The following is a 24,899-nucleotide window of genomic DNA, read 5'->3' on the forward strand; positions in this document are numbered from 1 at the left end:
TAATTCTTAGTGAGCCCTGGGTAGTTGCAATGGGCTGCGTCGGCTGGTGATTGGTTCATTTGACGTTCTGTGTTTTGCTGGGTGTTCACATTGCTTGATAAAAATGAATCCAAATTCGTTTCCAAGGTTACAAATTGATACGTGACTTAACTCACTAAAAGACTTGACCAAGCAAAGAGATCAACTAATAATAATCTTAGTAATTTATTTCTCTTTTGTTTTTCCTTTTTGATGAATGTACAAGAGGGAAGCCTTTAAAATATTCCTTTGAAAAGGTTAAAAGACATATTACAACAATGACCTTCAAGCAGGAAAACATTTCTTCACCTTGGTAACAAAACTATTTACCTCAATACAAATACGAATAGTTGAGTCCGCCAATGAACCCATTATCAATTTATGGCCCGTCCGAACGGTAAATGTTGAGTGATAAAAATGCCCAAGATTTTATCCAGTGGTCAAGTGGAATAAAACAACCAAACACATTAACAAAGAAAATTACAGAAGACAGAAACTGGTTGCCTAAGCGTCTCAGCACGCATGAACACATCAAATGCTGATCTTCCTGTAGAAGATGCGCAAAAGAGTCAAATGCCTGGTCACCCCCTGAGAAAGTGTTACTTTTTAACATTTTTCGTTTGGACAGGCTTGAATACGAATATTTACAAAAACACACCCTTGTGTCGCTTTGCGCTGACCTTAGAGGCAAAAAATACGAGATTAAGTTAGTTTAGAAATATTTTTTGCAATATACTGCGATATCTTAGTATTTTAAATTAAATATAAATGTAGCTGGTGTAAATTACTTTTTTAAACACGTCTCGATCCCAAAGGCCAGCAATGGGCATTTTATCATAATTTATTTCTTTGAAATCCTTCAACGAAGCATTAGAAATGACAACTGCTGGGCAATGCTCTCATATAGCACTGTATATGATTTTAGATGGCGCTGTCTGAAAGCATGCTCGGTGGTACAATATAAGGTACCATATAAAGTATCCTCCTGCGGACCTCCTGTGGCCATGCTCCTTGTTGTTAGCTGACCGTGATTGAGCCCACTGTCTCACATAATACTTGACAATAACTACACTGTTATTTAGTAAACCCGGACACCGGACAGTAAAAGGCGCACGCTGAACAAAGTCAGTTTCGACCCAGAGGCAGAGTTCCAAAAGTCTGTCAGCCCAACAAAAAATAAAAGAAAAAAGCCTCTGATTTTTTTATTATCTCTAAGCCCTGCCCAAACCAAAACTTAACATTAACTATAATCAACTTCGATTTTTAGTACTCTTAAGAAAAAAATGTTCCATTTAAGCCTGTGCGCACTGTATCCTCAAGCTTTCTCTGACGGACACATCAGCGTCAAGTCACTGCCTCCAACTTTCTTGAAAGTCAATTCCGAGTCCAATGAGCAGTTTTTGACCGTCAAATTGTAGGGTTTTTTACCAAGTTCACACTTCACGCGCTCGTTTACGCGGACGTCCAACATCTTACCACATTTTCTGTGATAACAAAGGAACATCAAAACTACAGGTTAAAACGAAGGAAAATGTGAAAAGATGACAAAAGGTAGAATAATTAATGTAGACGTAGACAATTCAATGAATCAAACATAACGCAAAAAGCCAACGCATGCAGCCGACAAATTGCGCGGGAAAATGCTTGCGATTAAGACACCTTGTTTCGATTTTGCTTCTGACTGGCTGAGAAAGTGACGCAAAGAACCAATCAACAAGCTTTCTGGTGGAAATGCAAAGAGAACGCAAATTTACTTTCGAGATTCAACTGAAATTCGCCATACAACGCTTCAAGAGGCAAAAAAAGATCCAGTGTTGCCCAAGTGAACAGTCCACCCACCCACCCCAACATCTCTTTCAAACGACCAACCCCTCCCCCACCTCTCCTCCCCTCCGTTCTGACCCATTCTCTCTCACAGAAAATGCGAATATAACTGAGATAAATCACTCACTGGAATATCTGCAGGTACAAAGTAGCCATGCATTCAGCCACTCGGTTGGCTTTTGATTCACTGACCAGACATATAACCAGGTCATTGGTTGGAATATGCACTACGATCAGCTGATCATCACCAGGCGTTACACTCAGACCTGTTACCTATAACATAAAAACACAGACACCGTGCAATTATTTTAACCTACGAACGAAATGATACATGAAATGAACCATATACTGAACTGCGGATATAAAATCAAGTGAGGCAGGAGCCCATTATAAGCCCGTTGAAGTCCTGAAATTTTCAGGCTTCTCTACGCAACTGCTAAAATTGCGTTCGTGACTGCGAGGATCATAGTTTCACTTTATTTTTGACCTCTTGTTTCATAGCAGCCAATTTGTTTTTAGAGTCTAAGTGTCCCTGCGACCAAAAAATCAATTCCTATTTTTCTTTGGATTTAAAAACTATGTTAACTAAACACTAGGCGACCGAAGTTTTAAGCCTTGATTTCAAAAAGACACTTGTTTATTTTACAGCGCGACGCGCCTTACCGTGGCCACCTAACTAAGTTTTTTACAAATTGTCCGCCAATCAGGATGTGTGAATTTGATTGACAGTCACGCGTCCTTGCAAAGTTCGCACGAGTTGTAAGTTGAACACCGTTGCATGGGTTGTTGAGTTGACGTGTTTACACGTAATTGTCAAATGTGAAAGTTTGTTGGGTGGCCACGGTAAGGTGCGTTGCACTGTAACTGGAATTTTCCTATTTAATGGTTCGCCACTACTAACTTAAGATCTTGAGAGAGAAAGGCATGCAATGCGTGTGAACGCCGCAGAATTAATATGCAGCACGGGAGTTTTGGGCTTTCAAACTTTTAAACTCGCGTTTTGCATATATAATAAACTGCATTCACACGCTGAAATTTTAAGCTAGTGAGCCTTTGAGGTCACTTTTCCCTGGATCCAACCCTCTGAGGTCCAATCGGTCAGTTTTGAACGTGAGTAATGGCAGACCGTAAAATCCAAAACTCACACTCCAAGTAAACGACCTTTGGATAAAGATAAAAGTTCAATATTTTGCCAGTCAGGTGTTAAGCAAACACGCTTTCAAAATTTGAAGAAAAAAAGAAAGTGATTTTTTTGATCACAGAGGTACTTTAAGGTCCACTGTCCCGCTGTACGTTCATTTCTGTGAATGCTTTCTAAACCATTCTAAGACCGCAAAATCAATAGCCTGTTGCAGGTTCCCAGACAGTCGAGAAAGCGAATAGCGGAACTGCGCCCAAAAAACGCCTGGAAGCTGAGATCGAGGAAGGCGGGGGAGGCTTTCAGTAAGTGCAGCAGCTCTTGTAACCCGCTATTGTTTGGTATTGTCAGGAGTATCAATCGTTTTCACGTCTAAGTCATATTTTCAATTGTTTAATCTTTTGTTTTGGCTTGGATAGCCAATCAATCACATGATACGTTACGAGAGCTGCTACAACACACGAGGCTTCCCCGCCATACCTTGACCCCAGCTCTCATGCATTTTTTTGCTTTTCGCTTCCCCGTCTATCTGGGATCCTGGAAAAGGCTACAAAATCACAGAATGACAGAGGTTGATTTACGCTATTGCTACCTCAAAGACATTAATAAATTTGACAGTTAGTTGCCTGGAAACGTGCGAAGGGACAACTAGAAAGCGTTCTCGGCGGGAATTGACCCTACGAACTTCGTAACACAGGTTGTATACCCTTCCCCCACTGAGCTAAAGGAATCCTGGTGAGACAAGTGCGGGTTCCTTTTCAGTTGACGCTTTGTCCACTGTCACCCATTTACCATTTCTTAGGGTACATTACAGCATCACCACGATTATAAATTGCATCTATTAACTTGTTGAATAAACAGGGTAGTATTGAAAATTGATTCTTGCTTAACAGGTCCATGGAACGGTTAGATAGATTAAACTGTCCATATTGAAAAACAGAGAAAAACAGTGTTATAGCCGAAGGGAAAAAAAGGAAGGAAAAAAAAGATGATGTCTTTCTATGCATTTGAGGTCAACATTTTACACACCTTATCCAGTGGGACCATCTTCATAACTTTGAACTTGTTATCCAGTTTAATAATCGATGCTGTCGTCACCACCAAAATACGGTCAGCGGCTTTGATCCTCATGTTAATCTAAAAACATGCGAGGCGTAAGTTGGTGAGATCTTTTTTGAGGGGTATGCAACACGTTGCGCCTGATATAACTGTTAAGGAGTAAACTAACTCTTAATTTGACAGCTAAGAATTACGTGGTCGCTAGTTCCCTCAACGCCGACATCCTACTGCAGTAAATCCCGAATCAAAAAGAAGCCCATCCTTTTTTACGAGATAAGCAGTGCCTGCCCAGTTTCTGGTGTTTCATGTTGGACGTATGATTTTTCCGCGGTTGATGCAACAGCCATGCGATTACTCGCGCTTGCCGGCGTTTCGAAGTTTTTCTTCTACTTTACATACAACTATCAGTTAAAGCCATTCTTAATTTAGTAACGGTCGTCGAAAGCAATCTCGCAATTGCTTTGCTTTTACATTGCTATGCATGGTGATTGGCTAAAAAATAACGTGTAACGCTCTCAGCCAATCAGAGGGAACGCAAAACCAATGATGACCGATGACTGGCTCGAACCCGCATGAATTTTCTTTGCTTGTCGTTTGCCAATTTAGTTTCCTTCGCTGCAGCGTTTTTGGCTGTTACGCAACGCCGTCCCAAAAGGGAGTGTCACGTGAGATTTCGAAGACAGCTGCGAACGAGACCAGTTGCTGATTTGAAGGGGGAACGTTTTTTCACACGTCTAGCGCTTATATTTCGACAGAGGTATTTATTACAATGTAATTTTAAGTGGTATCTTTAATCCCATGTAATCCGGCCATTTGAGTGTTAGCCCCGGTAATGGAAATGGGCCTTGGCCTGACCAGGATGAAAACTGAATCCACGACCACCAGATTGGATGGCGTGCTCCCTACTGAAAGTTTACGCCCTGAAAAGAATGCCAGGAACTGTCCACAGAAAATTAGCTGCCCACGATAAATGACTTTTACTCTTACTTTTTTGGCGTAAGATGAAAACAGCACTTTCTCTCCTGGAGTTGAAAATCGGTTAGCAACATTCCTCTTGAACATTTCCGCTTGGGAGTTTTCTTCGAACTGAAAAACGAAAACAGCGCTGGCTGTATTATCAATACTTATGCTATAAATAAGGGTACGTCACAAAATCTGAGTGTTGGGAGATAATTTTTCCTTTCGTAAAATGTGTTCCTGTTTGCTTATTTTCAATGTTTGTTGTGAAAGGTTGGAATAATCTTTTGGAAAAACGTGCAGGATCCCATAACCAGGAGACTACAACTCCAATACTGGTTTTATGTTATGGCATTTTCACAGATCAAGGTAGTTTCAGACGAGTTTTAAATAAGATTTGGCTTGTACGAGTGACCATTTTCAATCCCGTAGTAATAATTTGTCATGCAAGACTTGTGATTAGCTGGAAAGGCCTGGTTTCGTGGGAAAATCAATCTAAAAATAACTCGGTCAGTAAAAACGCCGTTCCATAAAGACAGCGAAGATGTACGCACTCCTAGTCATGGGCTCTTGGTCAGTCTGCATAGCTTTATGTAAAGTGTATGGTTTACTGGCGGTTTTCCTGAATAATGTAGCACAAAGTAGGATATTCCCGAAAATTTAGATTTTTCATAGTTGCGCCCAATTGCTGCACCCACAATAAAATAAAATAAAATTCTTAATTGACCGCTTTGCGGGGTCAATTAAGTCGAGGAACTAAATATTTTAAGCAAGAGCAACAACGTAGATTTGATTTTAGTGGTGTAAACTGTCATTGTACCTGAAGAAGGCTTGTTTGGCCAGCCGAAATATAGTACATCACTAAAGTCAAAGCTACGTTGTATCGGCTCTTGCTTAAAATATTTAGTTTCTCAACTTGTAATTACGCCGATCAGATCAAGCCACTGATCCAACGTACACCGACAGGAAGATTGTCCATGGTTGCTTGCTTCAAAACTCCTCAATTAAGTCATACGATATTTAGAACTCCCCACTGGTCGGAAGAAGATTCTTCATGGGAGAAGGTGGATTTCAATGATCATTACATGAAAAATCTCGCTACCTACATTTTCAGTCGATTTGAGGTTTGTGACTTCCTGCGCGTTGATAGCACCGGCTACAAGTTTTTGCTTAGCTGGTGTAGCAGCTCTCGAAAGATGGCTATTATCTGTTATCGAAGTAGCTTCAATACTTTTTGCTACTGAAATTGTGTACTTTGCGTCCTTGCCAAAGGCAACAAAGCAATGTTACATTCCTACCCTAGCGATATAGTTTCCATGCCAACGCGTCTGTAGTCCCCAGTTCTTTCGCTTTCCACCCAGACAGTCATAAGCTGCTGCCTTCAGCATGACCTCTTCATGTTCCTCCTTTGGAATGCGTGACAGCACCTTGTAAGCCCACCACCTGTGGACCACACAATACATTTTACAGTCAGCGTTTCACACGCAAACAATATTCCTTACCAAAGAATCTAGAAACAAGCAATATTTTAAAATTTCTCCGTGAACATAAAATTTTGAAGTAGAATGGCGCTTGCGGTGTTGACCTATATCCCTAGGACATGAGTAATGCAAACTGATCGAATGGAAGACACTGGGAGAAGATCGTGCTCAACAACGCCCCGTCAAAAAGTAAACCACGCTCGAGTTTTCCGAACTTTTTTTCAGTAAGCTTTCCATGAGATCTAAACCAAAGGTATACCTTCAAGTTAAAAGTGCAACATACAAAAAACTTCGCTTTCCTTGCAAACAATTAGTGCGAGATGAGCCGCTCAAGTCTCCCAAGCTACGAAATGAGAAATGAGATGGGACAGTTGGGAGAACATGCATGTTGATACTAAACCCTCAAGGGTTGAATACAATCGAAGTCTTTGATAAAAAGAAAGCACACACAAAGACATAAACCACTTATTTCACCTTTCCAAAATCTTGTTGGCATGGGAGAAGAACTTCTTGGCTAACGAGGGAGGAGTGGGTGGTTTGATGCTTTTGCCATAGTCAGGAAGATTCTTGCAGTTGCTGCAAGGAATTAGAAACATTTGAAATAAGTACCCCTGTTTTTTCTTTTTTTGCAGTTGACAGAGAAAACCCTGTACAACTGAGCCACTGGTTAATAGTTTCTCAGTCCCTAAGTACCTTAACTTCCAATTTACGCATTTCTAGATCAAACACAATCACATCCCTGCGTTAAAACCAGCGTTTTATACTCTTACAATTACGCAACATCGTAATTTTCGTAAACTCTGCAGGGCGTTTAAGGATCCAACACACTGATTGCAAAGTGAAGGGGACGTTGTAGCCCCAGATGTGGTAGTTTGGTGTCTTTGGTACATCTTGGTTGGATGAAACAAACTTCGTCGATAGACGTTACTCTAACAGCCGAAGATTAAACCTTAGTCTGCGCCTGCGGAAAGTTTCCGCTCTTGGTGAATGAGTTTCTGACAAAACCAGTTTCACGGAACCACCGGGAAAAACTGTCTAGCGCTCGATGGCCACTACACGAAATGCATGAGATGTCAAAAAATGTCACATGCGAATCCGCAAAACTCGACCATCAAAAAGGGACCCGAAAAAGCTTCCCCTGGAGCCCCCTCCCAGCCTCTTCCCTTCCCCTCCCCTACTCCACTCTGTCCTGTAGCTGACCTGTAGGCATCACGCAGTTGGACCACGAAGCTTTTCACACAGTATCTTCTTAAACTGTTGACGATCACATTAATGGCGCGGATCTGTCGAAGTCGTCTTCTAGCCAGAGTACCTCTCCAGTGCTGAAAGAAACAAAAGGGGAAATTACTGAAATGAAAGGCCCAGCCGGATCCATGACATACTGCTTAAGAAAAGCGGTCGGTGAAATCTTAAAAGGGAGTTTAAGAAACGACGACGGCTACGACTACGACAACGACATTAGGGCCGTTTATACGAGAGAAAATAAGCCGCGGCTAACTCTGGCCGCGGCTTACGTAAGCCGCGAACACCTCGTATAAATGGTACAAAATCTACGTTCACGGCTTTCTCAAGCCGCGGCTTATCCTTGCCGGGGAGTTTATACTGGTATAAATAGTTCCTTTCGCGGCTTACGTAAGCCGCGGCCAGAGTTAGCCGCGGCTTATTTTCTCTCGTATAAACGGCCCTAATGTCACAAAACAATAATATCATTAGTTAAAATAGCATAAATGATCGTGTTGCACGTGCAGCACGGATTTTAGAAAGTATGTTACCGGTCCTCTGCGTGACGACGTCGTGAAATCCACAAAAGGGAGCTTACGAAACGACGACGCTACAAAACAATTCGCCCTTGTCACACGGAGGCCATATTGTCCCGGGAGACCAAAAAAGCTTTGTTTTACCACGCCAAGCCTCACCCCCATGGTTTCCACTGAGAGGCTTGGCGTGGTAAAACAAAGCTTTTGTGGTCTCCCGGGACAATATGGCCGCCGTGTGACAAGGGCGAATAGGTTTGGTGAGCAAAAACAATGGTTCTGCACGCTCTGCACGTGCGTATTACATTTTGGTACATTTCTTTGCCGTCATCTCCTAAATGACGACGTGAAATGATCAAATTCAAGGTTCTGTGGAGGACGTTAGCACATGACGATGAATTTTCAGTTCTCTCTCTACGCTTCCAACCCACTCATACCAGTTTAATTCGTCGACAGTTACTACACATTTTTAACGTGAAACGACATGAAATAGTTTTGTAGTGATATGAATAAAGCGAACTCGTATTTTTAAATGAAGTCCTCGTAGCCGTCGTCGTCCTCGTTTCGTAACCTCCTTGAATTTGAGGTTTTGACGACAACGCAAGCATGCAACAGAGAATTTTTCATTCTCTATTTTCACTCTGAAACCGCTCGTACCAATTTGTTTTTAGGAAACTGACTTCGCCCATATTGTAGGGCGTGAGCGAGACTGAATAGGGTGCTTACGAAACGAGGACGACGACGGCTACGAGAACTTCATTTAAAAATACAAGTTCGCGTTATTCATATCACTACGAAACTATTTCATTTCGTTTCGCGTTAAATATGTGTAGTAACTGTCGAGGAATTAAACTGGTATGAGTGGGCTGGAAGCGTAGAGAGAGAACTGAAAATTGATCGTCATATGCTAACGTCCTCCACAGAACCTTGAATTTGGTCATTTCACGTCGTCATTTAGGAGATTACGCCAAGGAAATGTACCAAAATGTAAAACGCACGTGCAGAGCGTGCAGAACCATTGTTTTTGATCACTAAACCTATTGTTTTGTAGCGTCGTCGATGCAGTCGGCGTCGTCGTTTCGTAAGCTCCCTAATAATCGCGAAAGACGTCGCCGTCGTAGATCTTAAACTCCCTAAAGTGAGACCATCGACAGAAACGGAAAATAGTTCCACGTTGCAGGAGTCCCACTACACTGTTTCCAACTTCATAACTCTTAAAAAGAAATGCAATTTGCACACATATTTTCGGTCGCCTTACCTTTTGAAGGATCGTAACTAACTTTGGCACAATTTCTGTCCGCTTTTGCTCCAGCTCAAACACTGTCTTGGGAGTCCTAATGAACAATTTTGTGCGGCCAAACTTAACATCTGAGGAAAGACCACTTTCATTCATGATTACCGCAACTCCATCCTTCTCATCGCCGTTGTAATTTGGCCAAGTTTTCGTTGCGATCATTTTGTATCTAGAGATAAGAAGAAACGGATTAAAAAGTTGCAATGATCCCTGAACAAAAGTCCTGGCTTTAACGGTACTCGAGACGAATTACGGTACCTGGTATCCAATTGTCGGTCATCTCGTACCTAGTTGTCTGTGATTCGCACTCAATACTCTGAGTTCGATGGAAAAAGAACTCGTGATTCGAGCTCACGCTAAGTCGTAGTGAGTCGTAATTTATTTGGGAATGGGTAGGACTCGACTGAAATTTGGGTATACGAATCGAGTGGATACGAGTCGACCGGTTACCCTCGAGTATGTGATTGTGCGATTGCGCTTCAAACTGCTCTGCAACTGAACTATCGCTAAGCTCGCTAGATATCCTCAGAGGTGAATAGCTACCAAATTTATACTGGACGAACGGCGTGTAGCACAAGTGAAAACCGTTTACCAAGCCTCGCCTAGACCAATTTATGTCAGATTTTAAATGGCATGCATTTCCGCAAAACGTTTAACTCACGAATTTCATAGAAACTTGACATTAATAATCTAAAAGTTTTCAGATAAATCGCGAGTCCCTTTACCTTTGAAAAAAGCGTGGGTAATGCATTCTAAACGCAAATCCAGCGCGGCGAACTCGTAAATTCTCCATCAGTCCAAGATAATCCACCTTGAAAGACAATCATGCTTCAGTTAACATAAAGCAGAGATTTAAAAACGATAGCGTTTAAAAGAAACGCAAACAAGGCTTGCTTAAAGGGGCGTAGTGGTGAGAGCACTCGCCTCCCATCAGTGTGGCCCGGGTTCGATTCTAAGACTCGGTGTCATATGAGGGTTGAGTTTGTTGTTCTCTACTCTGCGGTTTTCTCCTCTCCTCAAAAACCAATGTTTGATTTGATTTGCGTTAATTTGTTGGTTTCCGTTTACAGTGTCCCTAACTAGTGCTCCAGCGCTAGCAGACTAGACATTTAAATACCCAGACGCAGTTGTGAAGAAAGCTTAAAAGAACCCAGGCTTGAACGTGGCGATGTGATTATCTTCAACTCATGTATTTCAATTTCCGCAGTTCAAATATAGAAATATATATTCTATCATTCACAAGTAATGCTATAGCTAGCGTCGCTAGTGTAGACCAGCCCGTTAATAATGAAACATTTCACGGGAACAAAGATACCGAAAATTATTCCTGACCCGGGCACTTAAATTCAATCAACGTTTTTTCAATTCCATTTTTCTCTCACCTGATGGCCGACTCGTTTATCGTCAAAAACGGTGGATGACTTGATATCGTTGGGTTTGATGCACCTGACGTAGAACGGTTTCTGCAAAAGCCAAAATATTTTACATTCGGATGAGACACGCTTTCTTTTTCTCTGCTTATGTCACTTATAAATCATCAAGATGTGCAAAGCTCCGTTATTGATTTCACAAATTTGTCGATACGGCGTATTGACTTGTTGAAATATCGATACTAGTATCGAGCAAAGAGATATCCCGATTCAGCGATGCGTAGGGGTGTCATGGCAGTTTTTCTGAGACCCTACTGTGCAAACAGGAGAGGTGCAATTGTTACCTTTGCGGCAAGTTTTTCCGCAAGAGCAATCATTGAGCCCTTGAACAATGCTCCAGCAGTTGGGGGTCGCTGAGTTACCTGTTGGAAAAACATCAAATAATAAATGAAGGGTGTCCTGGATGTTCTGTGGTTTCAAAGGTGACCTTTTTTGAGATTTTTTGCGTCGACCGTTTGCGTTTTCTGCACAATTTTCAATGACGTCATACGTCATACTATCGCGCACCTCGGTTTTTCGTAGTGGTCTGAGCATCGTAAAGCGGATATCTAAAGACTACCTCGTGCAATCTCGTTCCCAGGGTCTCTCTTCTCTGCCTCCATTGTCGTCCTTTTCTCAACGAAATGAAGGCAGAGAAGAGAGACCCAGGGAACGAGGTTGTACCTCGTGGTTTTCATAGTAGTGTAGTAAAGTTAAGGAAAGCGTGACACTTAGTTAACGTGACCCGTAGAACTATTAGTCGATAAGACTTAACTGATTAGAGTGTAATGCGAAGTGCTAGTTTTGTATACCCCTTATGAACAATGTGAGCTTTAGCCCTACTAATGGAAATGGACCCACACAAGGACAGAGAAAAACTCTGACCAGGGTGGGAATTGAACCCACCACCTTCGGGTTAGATCACTGCTGCTCTATCGACTGAGCTACAAGGTCAGACGGGAGCAGGCCGTGGGAACTGAAGATGTTTAAGTCACGGCAATGAACATGTACAAGTACAAGGAAGGGTTACGTTATTTTACAAACGTTGGCCGTGTAGCACTTATATTTCAACAGACTTAACTGATTAGAGTGTAATGTGAAGTGCTAGTTTTGTACCCCATATGAACCATGTGAGCGTTAGCCCTACTAATGAAAACGGGCCCACACAAGGACAGAGAAAAACTCTGACCAGGTAGATCAACTCTGACCAAGTAGATCAGTTTCTCGCCTGATACGAATCGGAAGTATTGTTGCTTACCAAACGTGCAAATGTTTACGTGTTGCGTACACAGCCAACGATATTACATCGTGGGATCTAGTTCTTTCTTCTCCTAGGATTTGCATGATGTAGGATTCTAAACTCCTAGTTTCTCAGGATTTACGTATGTATAGGTATGTAAGCACATTATGCTCACGTTCGAATTAGGATGTATATTAGGACGGAAACATCATATACAAACATCCACCCTGTGAGCAGAGCCTCCTTTTGTCTTTTTCTTTACTGAGCAGGAGAAAAGAAGGCTCTGCCCAAATCGTGTCAACTCTTTGAAGCCGCCGCAGCCCGAACTTCTGGACTAGTCAATCTTGTTTTCTCTTGACAAACCGGTTTTTCCAATGCGAGCGTCCGTTTAGTGACAAAACCGATGGTTATAATTGAGCCCGCTGTACCACGAAAAACCAAGATGGCGGCGAGATATGGCATATTTGGCTTGGGTTCGAGACGGTATCCTGGCAACATGCAGCGCACATTCAATAAAGATCTTACTCGATTCATGCAGTGCCTTTCTCCAGAACGCCAAAATCGTGCAATCAAATGAATGGCTCTGCTAGCAGGGTGACAAACATCATATATTTCACTCAAACTAAACATTTACCTTCGTTATGTCATCTTTTCCTTCCGGCCACATTTCTTTGAGAAGCTCGTGCGAGCTGTAGAGTAGAAACATGATGGAAACATAAGAGAATATTGCCTTTGAATCAAGAAAAAATCGAAACATCTCGCATCCAGTGAATCGATCCCTAATCCTGTACAAAGCATTATGTCGCATTCGGTGAATCGACCCTTGAAGTATTAAACATTGCAGCCGTTGAATATGTAACACGGTCATTGAAACCAGTGGGATGTTGTTGGAAAGCCAGCGAATAAACATTACAACACTGATGGGTATAAAATGCATGTTAGGCGAAGTGTTTGATTAAAGGCAAAACTTTTCCCGAACGAAACTTGTTGGCTGAAGATAGTACGACACCGTCCGGTTCTAGGCAAAGCTTACCACACTTAAAAGCAACTCCAGTCATATTTAAAAGAAAGTAAATTAGCATTAATTTCTCTTTTTCGGTCAGGAATTTTTAAAGCTATTCAATAGTAAAAATCAAATTTTAAACGACGACATTTCGGCCTCAGTCTTACTTTTAGTCCCATTGTTTTAGAATCTTTCAAGTACTTTTCTGTTTCTAAGTCTTTCAATCTTTACTATATGTAATTTTTTTCTTTCATCCTTTAAAACTTGTACAATGCGCCTGAGGTAGTGATACTTAAGTTCAATTTAGTACACCAACATTCGGTTGCTGTTGGTTCAACGTATTTCAATTCACAGGAAAGTCTACATACGGTAAGTTGAGCGAAACGTTAAGCCAGAGTAATGGAATGGAAAGGAAATTCTCAGGCTTGTGCGTACCTGTTATAAAGAAGTCGCTTGAAATCCTGAAAGAGATTATCCTTGTTCTTATCCAGGAAGCCAGAAACGGAGTAGCTACAACGAAAAGATAACACAAAGGATTTAAGAAACAGCAGTTTGGCTCGCACATACAAATGATAGGTTGACATCACTTACATTACATTACCAGCATAATGTTTGACGCAGAAATCGCGGTGAAATTCCATTGTTTTGTCAGTGGGATCAGTCTAAGAGTAAAAAAAATTATATTTTCAGTTCAGAACATTAGACAACACGGAATCCCCGGCTTATATTCGTCCGTGATACTAACAAACTGGTGAAATTGCAACTCGCGGTGCTTAAAACTGGGCCGCCTTCTTGCGACAAGCGTGTTCAACCCGCGTTTATTTCATCCTGACAAATATAAACAAATAAAAGTTAGCCCTCCCGCCACCGAACAACAGGTTAAAAACTCGTCCTGAACATGGCACATGAAGGATAAAATACACTTTAAAAAGTGCGACCAAAAAAAAAAAGTTTTCTGAGAGGGGGCAACGGCATATAGCATAGAGATCACATCTTTTCAGACCGGCCCAAGTTGCGCTTCCTCTAAAAGCGCTTCACTTACCAATCGGCTTCTGTAGTGAGCATGTTTGCCTAACTTCTGATCCATTGTCTGCAACAACATCTATAAAATAGTTGAGAACAAAATCACGAAAACGAGCAGTTACTGCAGTTTGTAAGGGCGATCTTCTTCTTTCAGTCTTGTCTTTCCTTTTCTTTCTTCCAACCGCTATCTACGACGCACGGCATAAGGTTAACCAGCCTAGATAACCAGGAGAAAGTCGATTCTCAAAGGCTACTGGCTTTGTACTCAACAGCGCGTTACCAAGTTGTTGCAATTTCTGGACCCGGCAGTCATATTTTTGAGCTACCAGACATATGAAAGCACGATGGTGCATCTAAATGCCTTTGTTTTTTTTTTTCAGGACGCCAAAGAAACGAGCCGCACAATTTTTTTCCTCCTAAAACCCAACGTTTTGGGACGAAAAGAAACTGATAACCAAACACATAAGACAACGTTGTTTTCAATTGTGACTTTCAAGTTGCTGATGGCTCAGACGATAACAAATGAACGTTTCTGGTTAACAGCTCCCGATCACGTTCAAAACACCTCTTGAATCTTCTGTCGGCAATTGATACCAAATTTTAGTGCCGTTTACTCCTCACCCACTCCACAACTCAGTAAATTGGCCCCCTGTTTCTGATTTGTCGGATTGGTGTGACCATTGTCCAATGATAGAGCGAGTTTCAATCGAGTGTCGTATAAAACCAAAACCAACGTAATTACTTTGGCCAATCAAAAGGACGGAGACAATCCTGTAAACCAATCAAAACTCGAAGAAATTACACGTATAGCTGACACAAAGCGCGGGAAAATGTGCACCCGCGAGCCACGATTGGTTTTGGTTTCACTTGTGATTGGTCGAAAAAGTTGCGCGAGAACTTTGAACCAATCACTGAGTGAAGTAATGAAAAACCAAAGCAATTCACTCATTACTTTCGGCACTCAATTGAAAACCGCTCTAAGCAAATTCCAAAACATCTTGTGTCATTCAGCGAGTGAGTTTGCACTCAAGTGTAGTCTAAAGGGTGCTTACCACTTAACAAAAATTCCAGTTGAAAAGTAAAAAGTAAGTCGTTTTGAAGAATTTCATCCGAACATTTAGGTTACGGCTAGTGCAATCTCTGCGGACCATTTTCCTCGTTTACATTACAGAATATCTCTCAGTTCAAATTCCTTTTTTTTTTGAAGGCCTAGGTTGACGCGGTTTCACACTTTGCAGCCGCATGGTTTCGGTGTATTTTGCAGACAAGTCTTTCTATACCTGATCAGACACATTGCCAATATTCCTGCATCCCTCGTCCAGGATTGACAAGATTCCTTTGTGGTTCTGCTCTATCAGGTCACATATGATCTTGTTGTTAAAGTAGTCAATCTGAAATGTAATGTGGAGAAAATATCGTTTAAAGTGGGCTGGCTACGCCTGAGAAGTGGTAGACCATGCGAAGGTCGAAGATATTCAACTACCGATAGCACCACTCGGGTTTTTCCGATTCTGCCCGAATTAACATCGATGACCACGTACTTCAGTTAATTCCGCTCTATAGATGTTCTACATCAAACGTATTGCTTTGCATATCGACCCTCTAATCTTTGATCTTTAACTACTTAAATCTCACCTCTTCCCACTGGATTCCTTCTCGTTGATATTCCTCTTGCTCTTGTTTCAGCACCAGCTCGATGAAAAGCTGTTGAAGCTTCTCGTTGCAGTAGTTGATGCAGAGCTGTTCAAAACTGTTGTTCTCAAAGATCTCAAAGCCATAAATGTCCAGGACGCCAATCACTGTACATTTACCGTGCGACACCATATCACGCAGTTCAATTGTGTCATTGATCTTGCCAACGATCCACGTGAACAGCCGATCATACATGGCCTGAAACAAGAAGAGAGATGTCAAGCGAAATTCTATGAACGGCAAGGGGCTCAAAGAGGGCATATGTACAATGATGGACCATGGCTTGATCCCTGGTCATGGAAACGGCGGTCCCTTTTTCATGCCCAGGGCTACGTTCAAGGCTACGGGTAATTAAGTTCAGTACGATCGTCCGGGTAAGCGTAAGTCATCTTCAGGCATCTATAAAGCTTAACTGACAGTCGACCGATCACATCAACGACAGGAGTGTTGCTACCATCTAGTGACAATACACAAATCACTTGAAACTGAAGACAACTTCCGCTCAAGTTGGCTTTCAACGACAGTCAATAGTGAGTTTAAGCACGTGCGTTTTTGAGACGCGGAAAGCAACCGGAAGAGAACACTTCGCATGCCAGGACAGTGGTGTCTCCCAGACTTTTATACTAACCATTTGTAATGGAGAAAATATACTTGGCAAAGCAAAAGTGGTTGAGTGAAAACAAGTTAAAGGGAAAACAGCTCACTTGTGGTTGCCGTCCGCGTTTCAAAAACGCGCATGCGTAAGCTCTCTATCCCAACTGCGTCCTTCTGAGGACGATCCGCATATTTCGCTCAATTATGATATGACACCTGGGTTCAAAACATTTACGGTTCAAGGCTAAATTGCTCAAAGCCTTTAGCGGGTAGGTCGTGACCTCGATAGCAAAGCAAGCACACGCAAAAAAAGCGATGACGCCATAACTTGTTATTTGTGTTACTTGCATCAATACTCTTCTGTGTATAAAAACGGAAAAGGAATAGGAAAGGAAATTAAAATATTTAAGTGTCGAGTCGTCGTAAGTGCTGGAGCACTATCGGTAATTGGGGACACTGTAAATTAACGCAAATCAAATCAAATGTGTTTTATGAGGAGAGGGCAAACCGGAGTACCCGGAGAAAGCCTCTCGGTGCAGAGTAGAGAACCAACAAACTCAACCCACATATGACGCCGTGTTTGGGAATTGAAGCCGGGCGACACTGATGGGAAACGAGTGCTCCCGCCACTACGCCAGCCCTGCACTCCCCATTTTAACGCTAGCTGAGCTTTGAGTAAACTTCGAGTATGCGTCAGACTTGTGCTACGTACGCATGGTTGCCTCGTAGTGAGAACCAATTTGATCGACAGTCATCACTACAAACGTCACAAAAAGACAAGAATGACAGAATTCCATTCACCCTCACTTTCCATCCTCATAATCACGCAGTCCAATGTATCATTCTTAATAATTCTAAATTACTCCAAAATGATCGCGAGACTGGTGGAATCTTTTCGCAACCTCCACTTATTTCATTCAAACGCGACAAAAACGTAAGCAACTTTTTAGTTAGAACCGCGCTCAAAACCAACGCGCAACCAGGCACTTTCAAATGCGCGCGCTCACGATGCAAAACTTGTCTTTTCATTGTTAACACTAGCAAGATATCGGGACCTAAGCGATCTGTTAAGATCACCGATCGTTTCACATGTACCTCCGCAAATGTCATTTATTGCATAAGCTGTACGTTATGCAATAAATTATACATTGGCGAGACAGGTAGACGACTAGGTGACCGATTCCGCGAACACCTTCGCGATGTTGAGAAGAATGACAAAGATGCATCTAAGCCAGTCGCTCGTCATTTTAATCTCCCTAACCACTCCAAAAAACACATGGCTATCTGCGGCCTTTCCCTACATTTAGGTACGACGGAAAGCCGCAAGAATCTAGAACAAAAATTCATCTTCCAAATCGGCACCCTTAATCCTCACGGTATTAACGAACGCTTTTCATTTAACTAATATATTCCTATTTTTCACGTTGCCATGTTACCACCAATAGCGTAGCTCCTACTCTACTATAAAAACTAATTCCTCGATTCGCTCTGACGAAGGGCTAACGCTCGAAACGTCAGCCTTTAGAATCTCTGTACGGTGGCCAATTTACATTATCAACTCCGTTGATAATACCAAATTTTTGTATACTACTTCTCCACCGACGCAGCACCACAGTTTCTTTAGAAACCACCCCCTTCTTACTTAAACGGTGGTTAAGTTCCATTAAATCCTCCAGTCAGTAATCATATTGACCGTTTACTTAGCATTGGTTACCCGGCGGTAGCTGAGCTTCGAAAAACTCAGCCATGGCGGGTTTCCTACGCCGGCACTACAAATCGCTATGCAGTCTTATGATACACGACCAACCTACCCTTTCAGTGCGCTTTGCTGTGGAGTATCACGAATTCAATAATAGGCATGGGCCTGCTCTCGCTCAGCCTCAAAGGGTTGCGGGCCCAATTCCACGACCAGGGCTAACACCCAGTCGAATTTCCTTTGATTAACAGAACTACAAATAACCCTTTGATAGTTTATTTCAGTGAAACAAAACTAGTCTAGTGATTTGTACGCACAAATTTAGATCTCAAGTAAGTTACAGAAAGGTGAGAGTTCCGACCCCAGCCCCTTAGAACCCCACCTTCTTCTACTAATTACCAGCAGGCCGCCATTTCATTGTTTGGGGACACCAACATGGCGGCCGTGACGTCATGTGAAATCCAAGAATATGATAACTTCTATTGTTTCCTCCAAAACATATTGCACTATGGGATGGAAAAACTAGTAAATAGGATATTTAATGTCAACAGCATGGTATAATCATGAAATACTGACACTAGCGCAAAGTCATATTTTGCAGTGACTTTTTCGTTTGCGTTTTCTAATTAATTGGTTTTGTTGACCACAAAATTGACCTCAAAGGCGTGCAATTCAAACCTAAGGTCTCGGTAATGGAAAATGAGGTGTCCGTGGAAAACAAATAAAATTGTCGCGCCGCTATTTTTTGTATGGGATCAAGCTATATATCATATTAAAGCTAATAGATTGAAACAAATCATAATGCATACCTTAGCCAAGGCTTCTCTCCCGTACGAAGCATCCTTGGCGTGATGGGCTTTCTCCACGACGGATCCACCTGCAGCCACGACTCGGAAACACAATGCCTTGTAAACCTGCTTCTTGTCCGTTCCAAGAAGATTTGCAAGAGCACCAAGCTCTGTGTCCCCATTAACAACAGAGGCTTGCTCTTGATCATCGTCAACAAACTCCAAGTTTCCCTGAAAGGAAAAAGCTACGTTGACCTTTTCCCCATGCAGTTGGGAGCAAATTTGGTGCGGTGCAAACCCCTCCCATTGTGAATTGATCCCAGCTTGATAGGGTCGAGCTAAGGTATATCCAGGGCTTTTATTGATATTTTTTAAATATCTCTATTAAGAGCGATCATCAAACATCAAACTGCAACACATCTTGGTAAACATAATAGACTTCAGCCTTACAAAGGTATTTGCTGTACATACCTAGATGCTTTCACTGTTGGCTATGTAAGTTGAGTTGAATTCAAACTGGATCATTTTAACAAGTACTTGTTATTACTTTAAACATTGTTGGTCTGAGACCTTACCATAATTAGTTAGTTGATAAGACATTAAATTAGTCAAGTTTACATTTACTGTACCACAAAAACTGTAAAATCGTCTTAATTAACCCATAAACATGTACATGTGTGCTCTCAGTGTATTTTCTTCACAAGCAAGCATTAGACCACTTTGTATACAATCAACAAAATATATGAAAAAGTAACTTCCATTTCTACATTTATTTCTGCAATAATTAGTATTACCAAGTGAAGTATTGCTGATATAATTTTCCAAACTGTACTTCGCTCATCAGGTGAAAATCCAATAGAAGTCATTGCATCACAGTTTTCTTTGTAATCGGTTTTGTCATTGATAGCCTTCACCTTTAAACCAATAATGTTTAAAACTCATTAATATTGTGTTGCATTCTGGATTTTAATATATGGCAATATAAACCACTGCCAAATAAATTTCTCAAGATTGCTCTCACAAAATGAACCAGCTCAATGGGTAGAGCATCTGACCTGCGCGTTTCAAATCCAGCATAGCACTCTGATTTTCAGGGGGTGCTCCTGACAACTTAGGATAGGCGTGTGCCACCAAGGTTCTCTGAGGTAACCCCCCCCCCCCCCCCCCCCGGATTTTTGGTTGTCCTTTAGGCTGTTGCCAAGTAACTGGACTAGCTTATCATCCCTCTCCTGGGTGCATTATGCCATTTATTAATCGATCACTACCCCCGGTAATAATTAATAATCATGACTTAATGATCAGTGAGTACCGGGGTAACAATAATAATAATAATCAATAGTTGCAGAAGTTGGACAATGTATATAATTCTTCTTACAATAATTACTTATTGTTCCATAAACACATTAATTATTATGATGTTGTTTATCTAAAATAAATGAATCTAAAATTTCAACCAGTCATGTTAGACCGTTACTAATTTAATGTTAATGAATAATAAAACTATAATAATTAAACCATATAGGTGATTCATTTTATGATTTAATATGATATTCGCCAGCAAATTTTATTTCATGAAGATAATAATGCTTATAAACCTGAAAGCATTTTCCTTGGTTGACAAAATGGTAATCTTCTGCTTTCTTGTTCAGATGTAATTCCTTGAGTGTTTCAGATGAGGCTCCATTTAGTAACTAAGATAAAAAACATAAAATTAAGTCCGATCAGAAAGTCTGTATTAACAGATATAAATTAGGAGCATTCCTTTGAGTAAATTAAGAAATATGTCAAGTGTTATAAGACACAATGAAAAAGATAATATTGTCAGGACCAAGAGTACCTATTTCCTTTGATGCAAGCCAGGAAATAAGAGATTCTTTACACTGGGTATCAAAACTATGAAAGTATTTACTTTACATAAATTACTATCAACAAACCTGGTAAAATGAATGAAAATTTCTCTCTCCCTCTTGTTGTTTCACCACTCTCGACTGAAAAGCAAAATTTTGACATGATGACATGGAAACTCTCAACAGCATCAATAATGCACCAAAAAAAGCTTTCTAAGTTCGTCATGATCCACAGCAAAAATCAACTCTTGAAAAATAACTTTAAACACACTTATATTAAGTTCACAAAGACTACAAAGTGACCTTTTCCAGTAGGTAATTAAATATGTGTCCTCCAACCGGATCTCCCTTGAAGTCAAAGTCTATGTCCATGTACTTTCCAAACCTACTGGAGTTATCATTTCTGTTTGTTTTGGCATTGCCAAAGCTCTCTAAAATTGCATTTGACTTCAACAAGATGTCCTTGACCCTGTGAATACAGATGCAATATTGGTATCCAAAACTTTTTGTAGGAGATGCATCACACTTTAAAATGAACAAACAAGTAGATTGATATAAAATAAGTATCAAAAAGTGTCAGTAATTTTTTAAAAAATCACAGACGTTTCGAGTGTAGTCTAACCCTTCTTCAGCGTGAAGAAAACCGTTGAAATACACAATCAGAAGGAAGCGCACAGATGAATGGCCGCGCGCGCATGCATCAATTTTCAATCATTTTAAAATAAAGTTGGAAAACCACACCCCTGGTTTCCCTGTGGCCCAAAATTTCAACTCAGTGGGCCAATCGGGATACAGGGCTTGCAGTTATGCCACGGTACTAATCTCCTACGGAAGCAATGTGAAATGAAGTTAATTTTCCAGTTGGGAACTGTACAGCCTGATGGACTTATACTGTAACATCAATTTCAACTTGATGCATGCGTGTGGGCGACCATTCTGATTGCATATTTCAAAGGTTTTCTTCACACTGAAGAAGGGTTCTACCCCCGAATGTATCATTTTTTGTCTTAATCAGGGTATCGATTTATCAACTTTTGTCTTTAACTGGGTTAAATGTCTTAAACAGGGTATTAAAAATTGGAATTCTGTCTTAAACAGGGTTGGAAAATCAGTGATATTTGTCTTAAACAGGGTCAGGGTATGAGGGGTAATGTGCAAATAATCTGTCGGATTGTGGCATTAGACGGAGTAAAATATATAAGTATCCCCTTAGAAGGGAAAAGGCTAAACTATTGCAGAGTGCACAAAGTTATCTGAATATCTATTATGCATATGATTATCAAACCTCTTCTGAGATGGTACAATGGAAGAAAAGTTGACATATGAAGTCCAGTTACTCACCTTTCAACCTCAGACTGCTTTGTTAGATTTGTAACTGCAGAAATATACTTCATGATAACTTTGGAGGCTTCTGTTTTTCCTGCCCCACTTTCACCTGGAAAGTCATTCAAAGGAAAAAAAAAACACCTTTCTATTCTTATGTCTGATTGCATAGTCCAGGAGAGATATCTTTTTCTTCTGCATGCACCAACCAAGGAAAGTCAATGCCAAAAGCTCTAACTATGGACTACTAGGGGATCTGAGGCCATCTCCCACCCCCACCCCCCCCCCCCCTCCCCCACTAGAAAACTGTGAAAACATGATCCTCAGGAATGATCAAGCCCGGCTGTAATATTTTGTGCCAAATTTTAAGGAAACAGACTATATCCAAAATGACTCATTTCATACACATTATCAGATTATTTAGAGGCCAAAACACTAACACCTGGTATCTGTATGATCAGCCATGAATGGCTTTATAATCATTAACTTTCTTATATTTTTTGCTGTAAAGAACTGTGAGAGCAAATACCCTCTTGCCACTCAGTGCATTTAAAATTACATACCTTAAACATTTTCCTGTTTGTGTGTTTAGTAAATAAAGCCATTGTATCAGGGACTTACGTCAATTATTATTATTATTGCATTGCATTTAACCTTTTTCTTAACGACTTTTATTGTCTTTATCAAAATATTTGTTTCTTATAAACAATACCATAGATTGCTTTGACACCATGCATACACAAAACAAAACAATTTTGAAATATACTCTTGCATGTTTTGAAACCAGTCTATAAAATAACACTGTGTTGATCAACTTTTAATATTAGTTGTAGAAACTTCAGCTATTTATCATTTTATGATAGGTGAAAAACCAAATTTTAATAAGACATTGCTAAGAAGATGATTGTTTTAATTTGAATTAAAATAATAAAAACTCTCAAAACTCGCGCATATAATTTCACGCAATGCTTGCAACTGAAACAAAACTTCTTTAGAACTTTGAGGTTATTAATTATAGGTGATGAAGAAACTTTTTTTTCAACACCCTTTGCAGAGCTTTGACTTAAAACTGTAAAAAAAAACAAAGTATGATTATGATTGCTGCAAAACTTTGAACAACGGAAAACGGCTCCAATATCACAGTGAATATTAATAAACGGCTGAAAGCAACACCCAAGGAATTTAAACGTCATAATTAAAACGTCACTTATCGCAAACAATAATATTTTAACTCCCAGCACAGAACTATTCACACCAAACAAGGGAATCATTCACGTTCTGGTGCATTTTTGATTGTCTGTTCAAATATTTTAACTGTTACTAAGGCAAAATAAATGTGAAGAAAACTGCAAATTTGGTCGTTACTCGGCGAAGTAGAAAAGAAAGTTTGAAAAGTAATTGAACTTTGATGAATAATATTACTTAAATGAGATGAAAAGGAAAAAAAATCTTACCAGAAATAACAATGCAGGTATCTTCTGATCGCCGTTTCATCGTTCTGTAAGCAGCGTCTGCCAATGCAAAAATATGCGGCGGTCTCTCGTACATTTCTCTCATCTTGTACTCTTGAATTTTGTCGTTTCCAAAAATATTCAAAGTCTTGTAAGGATTCACTGACACAAGCACTTCGCCGATGTAGGTGTAAATTCTCTCCTTTTGAAAGCGAAGCTTTAAGTTTTTCATAAATGCCTCTTTAGTGATTTCGTCTAAAAGGACAAAATCGCCCTTGCCATATTTCAAGCTCTCTTGTTCCGCCATTCTCACCTGTTAACAAACTGCAGTAGACTGCACGCAAAGTCTAGAGTGAAAATTTTTAGTCTGTTTTGCCGGCATTCAATCTAATCAATACTGTGATTGGTCATGTAAAATTAACAAACCAATCACAGACGTTCGTATATCAAGACTGGCGGTGTGGGTAAGTGGGTGGGAGAATTTTCAAATTACGCCTAACATTTTTGGACTTTTTAGCTTCGGCAAGAACGGCCAAATCCCTTCCGCTTGAGGAGATCAGGACAAGATGATTACAACACGTTCCTACCAAATAATTTCAAGAATCTTGTACATAGAGAGCAGTTCTTTGCCGTAACGTCCCTGTGAGAAAAAGCTCGCAAGCTTTAATGAGACTTTCGGTCTTTTAAGACTTTCGGTCGCTCATTTCGTGAAATGATCGATTTTGCAGTGATAACACGTGCCATTCTAAATCAGACGAAGTTGTGATATTGTGCTATAAAAGCAATATCAGACCTGCTATAGAGCTTAATATTAAAGAATATCAGACCCCGATGATCTAAAATTAATCCTACTATGGTTAAACATTGCTCCTCAAAATTTTCACCCAATATCAACGCAAAAAAGGCAATTCATTTTCTTGAGTGGCCTTTTACTAATCATCCGACAGTTCGAAAGAACAGTCAATACAGGGACTTTTTCATCCCAACCCCAGTTTTCCTTAGTGAGGATCATTTCGAAAACAAATAACAAAAAACATCACACGCATACCAAACATTAGATTTGTTATACAGTATGGTGTCCTTTTCCGTATATGATGTCATATTTCCTCGTAAAGTAAAATACCATCAAAAACAAATGTTTCCGATGATATAGTTATTATTCTTCATTCATATTACGAAATTTTGTTTTTCCTGCTATCAGTAATTGTTAGGATTTCAAGTTTGTTGACAGTCGTGTAAAATTGTCTTTTTAGAAATTCTCTACTTTTGCGGCTCCGTGACTTCCATGGTCATGTTTACTTGCCTTGT

At 40.5% G+C, this 24,899-nt stretch overlaps 1 protein-coding gene across 1 annotated transcript; it reads right to left on the reverse strand.

Annotated features, from left to right (window-relative positions):
* Window positions 1-183: 183 nt before the first annotated feature.
* LOC138044987 (unconventional myosin-Id-like) lies at window positions 184-23,945 on the reverse strand. The gene is made up of 24 exons (XM_068891351.1): window positions 23,595-23,945; window positions 22,159-22,252; window positions 21,121-21,286; window positions 20,905-20,958; window positions 20,566-20,661; window positions 19,765-19,884; window positions 18,992-19,201; window positions 15,836-16,090; window positions 15,481-15,591; window positions 14,220-14,279; window positions 13,769-13,839; window positions 13,613-13,687; window positions 12,809-12,863; window positions 11,240-11,317; window positions 10,908-10,988; window positions 10,251-10,336; window positions 9,490-9,694; window positions 7,678-7,799; window positions 6,952-7,053; window positions 6,295-6,439; window positions 5,027-5,125; window positions 4,010-4,117; window positions 1,970-2,115; window positions 184-1,502 (listed from the first exon to the last, which is right to left on the reverse strand). The coding sequence occupies exons 1-24, from the start codon at window positions 23,896-23,898 to the stop codon at window positions 1,334-1,336; spliced, it is 3,012 nt and encodes a 1,003-aa protein (XP_068747452.1). The 5' UTR covers window positions 23,899-23,945; the 3' UTR covers window positions 184-1,333.
* Window positions 23,946-24,899: the final 954 nt, after the last annotated feature.

Source organism: Montipora capricornis, chromosome 1, assembly GCF_036669925.1.
Source record: "Montipora capricornis isolate CH-2021 chromosome 1, ASM3666992v2, whole genome shotgun sequence".
In the NCBI taxonomy this organism is placed as follows: Eukaryota; Metazoa; Cnidaria; class Anthozoa; order Scleractinia; family Acroporidae; genus Montipora; species Montipora capricornis.